The sequence below is a fragment of the Seriola lalandi genome, unplaced genomic scaffold (genome assembly GCF_002814215.2).
Source record: "Seriola lalandi dorsalis isolate HSWRI2012SDOR001 ecotype SW California unplaced genomic scaffold, Sedor1 jcf7180002054978, whole genome shotgun sequence".
Lineage (NCBI taxonomy): Eukaryota > Metazoa > Chordata > Actinopteri > Carangiformes > Carangidae > Seriola > Seriola lalandi.
This window is the reverse complement of record NW_019525528.1, coordinates 98,058-108,057: the sequence shown is the minus strand read 5'-3', so window position 1 is coordinate 108,057 and position 10,000 is coordinate 98,058. Positions and strand designations below refer to the sequence as shown.

General features: G+C 43.4%; 2 protein-coding genes across 4 annotated transcripts in view; one reads left to right on the top strand and one right to left on the bottom strand.

Annotated features, from left to right (window-relative positions):
• The window catches only part of syt11b (synaptotagmin XIb), an 11,865-nt gene extending 5,153 nt beyond the window's left edge, over positions 1-6,712 (bottom strand). The window contains exons 1-2 of the mRNA XM_023396553.2: positions 6,350-6,712; positions 518-1,467 (exon numbers count right to left, since the gene is read on the bottom strand). Coding sequence (XP_023252321.1) covers positions 518-1,467; positions 6,350-6,383 — 984 coding nt within the window. The 5' untranslated portion in view covers positions 6,384-6,712. The remainder of the gene's footprint in view (positions 1-517; positions 1,468-6,349) is intronic.
• Positions 6,713-8,774: 2,062 nt separating this feature from the next.
• LOC111646937 (methyltransferase-like protein 27) overlaps positions 8,775-10,000 on the top strand; it is a 3,500-nt gene continuing 2,274 nt past the window's right edge. Inside the window, exons 1-2 of one of the 3 annotated variants that reach the window (XM_023396526.2) lie at positions 8,775-8,870; positions 9,258-9,385. In XM_023396526.2, coding sequence (XP_023252294.1) covers positions 9,269-9,385 — 117 coding nt within the window. In that variant the 5' untranslated portion in view covers positions 8,775-8,870; positions 9,258-9,268. Of the gene's footprint in view, positions 8,871-9,146; positions 9,166-9,257; positions 9,386-9,867; positions 9,926-10,000 lie in introns of those variants that run through there. The other 2 variants (XM_087171179.1, XM_023396530.2) reach the window with 2 other exon arrangements.

Genomic DNA, 10,000 nt, shown 5'->3' with positions numbered 1-10,000 from the left:
CCATGGTGACTGCAGCATCAGCTGTTGACCAGCATCAGGGCGATAACAACAACAACAACAACAACAGCTGAGTCACACTCACAGAGGAGTGTGTTTATGTAAAGTCACAGTGGAAACAGACTCACACTGTCCAGGCTCCTCAGAGGATCCACCACTAAACAATCAGCTGATGGTCGAATTATTGATCACCGATATAAAAAATCTATCATTAGTTCATCAATTTAAAATGTCTTTGTTGTTGATTATCATTAAATCTTCTCTTTTACAGAACGACGTCGGTGAATCATCAAGGACAGAACGACCCTTTAACCACGAGTCAGACCTGAATCTGGACCTGGACCTGAATCTGGACCAGAATCTTGACCTGGACCTGGACCTGAATCTGGACCTGGACCTGGACCTGAATCTGGACCTGTATCTGGACCTGGACCTGGACCTGAACCTGACCTGGACCTGGACCTGGACCTGGAGGACCAAGACCAGACCTGCAGCCAGTCTCTGAACCACCAACACTCACCTGCATGTTCCTCTTGGTGATCTGCTGGCTCAGGTGGACTCGGCCCGTGCTCGGGTCCACGCCCTTCAGCGGCACCACTGCCTCCCCGATGACGTCGTCGCGGGCGAAGCGGTCGAAGCTCAGGACCAGGAAGTGCAGAGTGAGCTCAGGCAGCGAGCTGTAGGCCACGCCGTAGAAGGTGAAGGTCTCGTCGAACAGCGGGTCCAAGGTCTTCCTCAGCACGCGGGTCTTGACGCGGTGTTTTTTCTCCGGCAGGATGGTCATCTTCACGTAGGGGTCCGAGCTGCCCGCCTGCTCGTCCATGGCGGGGAGGCCCCGGGCCCCGACAATGGTCACCACCAGGGCCTTCTTGGGGAAATTATAGTCGACGGTGAGGCTGATGGAGCCCAGGCTGGGCTCCGGCTCCGGTTCCGAGGAGGCGGGGGTGAAAGGAGACGCCGTCTTGCTGCTGGTCTGGCTGCTGCTGGCCGAGCTGCTGTCCAGGCAGCAGTAGTCAGCGCGGACCGGCAGCGCCCGCTCGAGCCGGGCCTGACCCTGGGCGGGGCCCGCCCCGGCGGGTGGGACCAGATGACTCATCTGCAACTGCCCCGGCATGTCCAGGATGTTGTTCTCGGCGTCCACCAGCACCATGCCCCTCCCTGTGGCAGGGGCGGCGGCGGCGGCGGCAGAGCCTCGCTCTCCGTCACGGTCGGAGCGGTCGGCCCGCCGGATACCACGTACGATCCTCTTGCTGCTGCTGAGGGATTCTGGGTAAATGCTGATGCCCTTCAGCATGTGGATGAACTTGTAGGGCGGGTCCTCTGCGTCGCAGTAACGGTCGCCGTGCAGCTTGTAGCGTCCGGACACGCGCAGGTAGCGGCGCTGACAGAACGACCAGAGCAGAACCAAAACCACCACCACCAAAACCAGAACACCAGCTCCCAGGAAGCCCGCCAGCACTGGAGACATGGCTGAGACAGAGAGAGGAGAGCGTCAGAGAGACAGGTCGCCATGGAAGCACACAGTCAAAGTTCATTGATCAGCTGATCAACAAAAATCAATCAGATTATTTTCATTAAAAAAATTCTGAAACTGATCTAGAGTCAGGTTCTGAGGAGTCTGTCACAGCGACCTCAATGTGTGTGTGTTTGTTTGTGTGTTTGTTTGTTTGTGTGTTTGTTTGTGTGTTTGTTTGTTTGTGTGTCTGCAGGATCACACTTCAGGTCCTGAACCAGCTGCACTGGACCCGGTGGAGGTCTGGGTCCCGGTCCAGAGTTTGTTCCTCAACACTGTGAGTTACAGCTCGGTAAACGTACACATTTTTTTTTGTTGATTCGTCTTCTGATCATTTTCATTATTCATTGATTCATTGTTTTGTCCATAAAATGTCAGAAAATAGTGAAAATCTCCTTTTACAGTTTCCCACAATGCACTGTGTCAAACAACTGTTCAGTTTAAAGACACAGAAACAACAAATATTTTTCAGTTACTTAAAATGACTCAAATGATGATTCGATGATCAAAGTTGATGATCAAGTTCCTGATTAATGAGCAGCAACAATTATTCAAACAGATGATTGACATATTGATTAATCGATGCTGCTGCAGATGTTTCACTTCAGAGTAATATATATTATATGAATGTACTATAACTGACGGTGCGTTCAGGTACAGTCTGACCTGTGACAGTTTTGATTAAACAATAACTGAAATCATTATTTAATTATCAAATTAGTTGATTCATTTTCTGACAATCAACTAATCAATTCATTAATTAACTAATTGCACCTGTAACCACACCCACACACAAGTGTCCTACAGTATACCTGTAACCTGCAGCCAGGTGAGAGGTTAAGGTCAGTAAAGAAAGGATGGAGGAGGTATCCTGAACTTTAGTCCCAACTATGGGTCAAAACATGTGTGCCTACATTTCCCATGATGCAACTGGACAGCACTCTTTACACACCTGGAGTTTAACAATGAAAAACCACTGCAGTATTTTACACTGGCGCAGTACAACAGGGTCTCATGCTGAGTCACTAATGATGTCATCATGTGAAAACACAGTGATGTCATAACACGATGACATCATATTTATAAACAGTAACATCATGTAAAAACAGTGATGTCATAACACGATGACATCATATTTATAAACAGTAACATCTTGTAAAAACAGTGATGTCATAACACGATTACATCATATTTATAAACAGTAACATCATGTAAAAACAGTGATGTCATAACACGATTACATCATATTTATAAACAGTAATATCATGTAAAAACATTGATGTCAGAACATCGTCCCTCCAGAGGTCTCATTAGAAACAGACTGTAACTGAACTGATCCCTGCTGAGAGAGGGGGGGAGAGAGAGGAGGAAAAAAGAGGAGCAGGAGGAGGAGGGGTAGTAGAAGTCTTTGTCTGCTGCATACAGAGGAGTACTGTTGTCCTGATCTGTCCCACAAGGACACACTGATGCTACAACACACACACACACACACACACACACACACACACACACACACACACACTATTCTAATCTTGTGAGGACCTTGACAGAAAACGTTCCCTGAGCTCCACTGATCCTGAAACAGTCGTTACAGTCGTCTGATGGAAGACAAACGAGACCAGCCACCGCTCCCAGTCAGAGCACAGGCCGACGTGAAGCTGGGTTGATACCTGTGTGTCAGGGCGACACTGCACCGGTCTGCACTCAGAGGTTTCAGTGGAGACACCAGGTGAGGACAGAGCTGTGATTGGCTGCTTGTGTTTGTTGAGAGTGAAGACAACATAACCTGCTCACTGTGTCACCGCTATGAATTAATTAATTTACTTCCCCACAGTCTCTCTCTCTTTCTCTCTTTTATCCTCCCTGATTATTTTTTCAGTTAATCAATTAATTGTATTATTGATTGATAACAGCTTTTATAGTTCCCACAGGCCAGAGCTGAGAGATCTTCAATTCCCTGTCACGTGACAAACAACAAATAAACATCACAACAGTGACTCTGTCCAGATGTTAAACAGCTGCTCTCATTAACACACTTAATTATAAAATAACACAAACAAACTCGTTAACGTTCATCTGCAGGAATCACAACCAAACTCCCACAATCCCTCAGTCCTGTTGTTGTGGCTTTTCATTCAGGCCGCATCAGATGAGCTCATGTTTTGGAAAGAGCTGAAAGCAGCGGAGCTCGCTGCCTAGCAACACACACACACACACACACACACACACACACACACACACACACACACACACACTGAGCTGGTTAGGCCTCCCTCTGACAGTCAGTTTCTGATCTGTAATAATCATTTATCACATCCAGTAGCAGCTCCTCTGATTGGCTGGATTTGAGCCAATAGGACGAGGGACTCATTAATGACAGAGTTGAAACTGTTGAACATCTGAAGACGTCGCCTTGTTATGATTTTTTACTATTCTCTAACACTGTGTAAAACAATCGATCAGTTAATCAATAATTATTAATAGATGATGAAAATAATGATCAGCTGTAGTCTGACGTGTGTCATGAATCTGAACTGAAGCCTGAATCACATGAAGGAACAATCAATTCACAAAACTGAATGTTTTTATAACATCAGGTCATCGACAAGGTTCCTCATTAATTTATTGATTAATCGACTGTTCTAAAAACTCCCTGTTCTGTTCTATCACCTCACACACCTCTGATCTGATCGTGGTTCCGACAGTTTTCTCCACAATGTTAGAAAACAGAGACAAATGTCCACGTTAACATCTCCAGTCCAAAACACACACCCAATACAATTCAGTGATTATCAGAATTATTGCTGATTAGTTTTCTGTTAATCAACCAATCCATTAATTGTCTAATAAAACTGTAGGTGAAAAACTCAGAGCTTCAACAGTTTGTGTTCTGATCAGACAAACACACACATACACACACACTCTGAACAGGTGTTTGTGTTGTTGTTTCTCAGATGTTAAAGGTAAATTAAACAAATTCTTTCCCTTTAATTAAACTTCATTAAAGTCTCTGCTCGTTGTCGTTTCAGGTGCTGGTTATTTCCTGGAGTGAAGGTCAGTCAGCTGATTACACTTCAGCTGTGTGTGAGTTGCGTTGCTGTTATTATTGAAGTCACTAACGGCACTCTGTACTTTTATATCATTAAATTGTTATTATTAATTCATTACTGTAAGATCAGGAGTTTACTGTTGCAGCTGTTTGAGGTGGAGCTGAATTTAACAATTATTCTCACTATTGATTAATCTGCTGATTATTTCCTCAATCAATCGCTAAATTGGTTTGTAAAACTTCAGAAAATAAAGAGAAATCCTGTCACAGTTACTCAGCGCCACTCCACAGCTTTCATCCGACCAACAGTCCAAACCTCAACACGATTGAAAATAAATTATTCAAATTATTCTCAAAGAAAAGGAGCAAATCCTCTCATGAGAGAAGCTGGAGCCATGAAATCTTTAAATAAAAAATAATAATGCAAATTAATTTTCCTCCAATCAGTTCACCTTTAATAAAGCAGAATATTGTATTAGATCTTGATATGCTTCATGAGTAAAAATATTAATTTAGTAATGCAGTAAAAAGAGCAGTATTTCTCACGTACAAGTACAAATCTGATTAAAAACAAAATACTTCAGTAAATATACTGTGTGTGTAACTCAGCCCCATTTCATCTTTATTTCCTGTTTTATCTTTAGATTTGTTCCATAAAATAAACAAAGTAATGAGGGAAAATGATGCTGCCATCTGTCAGTGTAACATCTCCACACTATTCTGAGAAAACACTGTTTAACAGTCTTTACCTTAAAAGTCCTGCGTTCTCATTTTAAATTAAGTAAAAGTATCATCATAAAAATATTACCAACAGTTAAAGTAGCAGATTTCATGACTGTATTATAATTATTGATTCATACATGTGTTCATCACTTTAATATTGTAGCTGGTGAAGCTCATTTCAATTACTTTATATACACTGCTGTTAAAATCTTAACATATAATAATCCATCAAAATTGAACTGATCAGTTAAACATTAATTTGACTTATTTTAAATGTAAAATAGAAGTAAATGAGTATTTCAGAGCTGTGAGTAAATAAACTGTGTTAGATTCCACCTGTTAAATCACATTTAAATCTTATATGTTTAGATCCTGTTCGTGTTTTCATCTCAAATCTAAACGTGAGTGAATCTCAGTCACATTAACAGTAAAATCTGCAGGTGCTTCGGGTTCAGTTTTGCCCAGCGCCGGGTACAGACATGACGTCACCCGGTACCCACCCCGATTGGCACGCGCACGCACACCGAGGCCCACGAGAGGCAGACGGTGCGTAGGAGCACGAGAACGCCCTGTTTACCGCGTCTGACGGGATGGTGTTATTTTTATTAATGGATTGATCACAGTGATGTAATAATGCAGCGGCGCCTTCGTCCGGTTTCCCTTTGTTTCCTTTTATTGTTTATTAAATCACAGCTGGATTGATATGTTTGATTTTAAATGATCGATCCCAACCTGTCTGCTGTCAAATATTCACATTTAAATCGATTTAATCGATTTGATAACGACGATGCTCAATAATCTGCAGGAAATCGGAACGTTTTTATGTTTAAAATGAATTTAAAAAAGCCCAATAAAATAAAAAATGAATAAAAATAACGGGTGTTGGCATCACAACGCTTCATTAACTGGGTGTAGACACCTGACACAGGATGTTTTAAACTGATACACCTGCTACAAACGTGTTAGAAACATGATATAAACGTGATAAAAACATGTAGCAGTTAATTAATCCAGTTATTTCGACGCTGAGCCGCAGACAATTTAAGCAGACAGGGCCTGGCTCTCACCGTAGGCGGGTCCCAGCTCGATGATGTCCGCCATTTTGTGGTTGTGGGCAGCGGGGATGCGGGAGAAGCGCGCGGAGATGGAGAGGACACGGACTGACTGCTGCTCTCCGTTACTTCACATCCATAGAGACGCGACGACACAGAGGGAAATCACCGAAAACCAGCCGCCGATCCGGGAGCTGGAGCCTGCATATGTCCGCTGACGGGGCCGTGTCCGCTCGGTGGGTCGGTGTCTCTGTCGGTGTCTCTGTCGCTGCTCCGCTCGGTGCGCAGTGATGCTCGCGGGAGGATGCAGGGAGGCTGCGCCGAGGAGCTCGCGATGAGGCTGGACCAAGATCGTCTATGGAAGAAGATGACTCACTCCAACATGCGATGTGAGGGAGATTACTCCTCCCTGTTGTAGTTCTTCAAAGAGAGGCCTGGTGCAGAGGTTCAGCTGAACATGATCAATTCATCTGCTGATTTTCATTTTTTATTATTAATCAATTCATATTATGTTAAAAAAATAAAAATAAATAAAATGCTTGTTATAATCTTCCAATGTCTCGTCCCATCAACAGTCCACAGCTCAGAGTTTCAGTTCCATGTATTAGATCATGTATGACCAGTGGGGATCATAGACCCAGGTGACCCCAGAGGTTACCTGGCTGTAAAACATGTAGCCAGCTAGAAGGGGCCCCACTTAGGGGGGTGAGGGGAAGCGTGGGTGTACTGCATTGCCTTTATGGGAGGTTTAAGGGGGTGTATAGCTGTCATTCTAAATTGTGCCGATATCCGAATCTTTGGGGGCCTCAGACATTTCCTCACATAGAGAATCTACAAACAGAAAATACTTTACTTTTTTTGGTTTAGAAATGATTAAAATGACGATGAGACGACTGAAATATCATTTACTCTGTTTTCTGCAGTTTTCAGAAATGTGAGCAGAGTGAGACATCTCTACATCATCATCTTCAGTGGACTGGTCCTCGCGGGAGTGGAAACCCCGCCCCCTTTGCTGCATCATCACAGTGTTAGATAATAAACAGGAACTGTACTTTTATGTACTTTAATCTACTTATATATGATTTACTGTACTTATGTACTTACATGTACATATATATATTTAATAGTACATATATGTACTTATATATACTTTTTTCTACATATATGCACATATATGTACTTATATATAATTGATTGTGTGATGACAGAAACAGCTGGCCTGATGTGAGAGCACAGAGGAAGCTGGTTCACAGCAGGGGTGGACTGAGTCATTATGGGGCCTCAGGCAAACACAGACTTGGGGCCCTCCACACCCCTGGTTCTGCCCCTCTGGTAATTGTTGTTTATCTAAGACAAATCTACAAGTAACTTCAGAGAGACAGGGAGAGATCTCTGAACCGCAGGTCCATGGTAACTGAATATTTTCACCTGTTTCTGACTAATAATGCCTCAATCAATCAATAATCAAAACAATCATTAGCTGAAGCATGAAGCAGGCAGAGCTCACCTGTGTGGCTGGTCCCAGGTAGAGGAGTAGGTGTGAGTGAGGAAGTGTCGTCTATGTTGGCATGTTAACAAGCCGCTCGCAGCCTCAGGCCCCACATGAAAGATGAACTGAACAGACAACATTGTTGCATTTTCTCTTAAGGTACTTGTGTATTACATAATACCATGTGTTTATATCACAATTTTCAGAACCTTTCTGACTCATTACACTTTGCAAAAAGATAATTTGGCCCAAATACTTAGAAACTGAAGCCCAGTTTTTTTTAATTCTTCAAATCCCTTGTGAAAACAAACCTCAGGTACAATCAGGAATATGAAGCGTAAAGTGGAGAGTCGACAGATTGTAACAACATTTAAACCATATCTCTTAAATTATATACGCAGCGTCATCACAGAGATGTTAATAAAAAACATCCGTCGACCTCAGAGAGTTAAACTGTGTCCCGGTTCTGTTCAGACTCTCAGATCCCGGTTCAGTTTAAAGATCCTGGTTCTGTTCAGACTCTCAGATCCCGGTTCAGGTTAAAGATCCTGGTTCTGTTCAGACTCTCAGATCCCGGTTCAGGTTAAAGATCCTGGTCTGGTTTCATACAGAAACAGTTAACAACTTGTTTATTTACATTTGACAAGAACCTCCATCTTTACTGACCCGAACCAGAGCGCTGCTGTTGTGTAAACCACAGACTGGACTCTGGACGCGGACCCGGACTCTGGACTCACAGTCCTGGTCTTGGTCCGTCCTCCATCCTAATCCCTGAACAGAGTCCAGATCCAGGTACTGTGTTTCCTCCCAGCAGGTGAGATGATTGGCAGCAGGAGGCTGATAACAGACAGTTGTTTAGTTTAAAGCTGGTTCCGCCCTCTGAACACGCTGTACTTTACAGTCTGTACTTTTACCTGCACCAATGGCATCACCTGTCTGAGCAGGTCCAATGAGCCAAACAGCAGCAAGCTGCTCCTGATAAACCTGCTTCCATCTCTTCCACTCTCTCACTCACACCTACTCCTCTACCTGGGACCAGCCACACAGGTGAGCTCTGCCTGCTTCATGCTTCAGCTAATGATTGTTTTGATTATTGATTGAGATTATTTGACAGAAACAGGTGAAAATATTCAGTTACTCTGAGACTCCAGGGAGAGAGAGAGAGAGAGAGAGGCCTTGTGATTGACCAATAACTGAAATCACTTATCAATATTGTTGCTGGTTAATTTTCTGTCAATCAGTTGATCAGCTGAAGTTTCAGTTTCTATAATGCAGTTTTTAACTCTTGGTTTTCCGGAGGTTGCAGTTTCCTTCAGAGATCAGATCAGTTTATTAGGAACAGGTTTGTCTCTACTCCCCTGTGTCTTCCTCCCCACATGCCAGAGTCTGTCATGTTAATTACATGTCTGCTGTCCCCTCCCTGCATGTCTGAAGGTGTCTGCAAAATGTCAGGCTGCAGCAGAAACGTGGACGACATGAGGATCCTCCTTCAGTCCTGCAAAAGCTTCGGTCCGCAGCAGAGGATGAAGTTCTACGACAGCTGGGCAGAAACGTACGAACAGGTCAGTGGTCTGAAGCTCGGTGTTGATCCACAGTCCCCTGATCCGGCACCGTCATCCCACATCCCACAGTCCTGGGTGGAGACCAGGATCGATACTTCCCAGAGCTCAGACCCTTCAGTCTATTTGACTGACTGATACAACAGCCTGATAACAGGTTTGTGACTGACTGATACAACAGCCTGATAAACAGGTTTGTGACTGACTGACTCATTGAACAACTTCTTTACATTAACCCTTTTGCTACAGTATGAACACAGTATATTAACAGTGTAGTTACAGTTTCACGTGTTTTAAAACTGAAGAAATGAATCAAACAACATTTAAAACAGAATGAAAACTAAAATAAAATGAATTAAAACAGAATAAAATGAGATTAATAAAAAGATAAAAGTGTTCAAAGTGTTTTTAAATGTCCTGATGTTCATAAATGAAATGTGTAGAAACTGTTTCAGATAAATGTCACATGATGTTTGAACCTGCAGGTTATCAGTGAAGAAAAGTTGATCGTCTGCAAGTAACAACACTGTGACTGTAACACAGGTACACAGCTCAGTGTGTGTGTGTGTGTGTGTGTGTGTGTGTGTGTGTGTGTGTGTGTGTGTGTGTGTGTGTGTG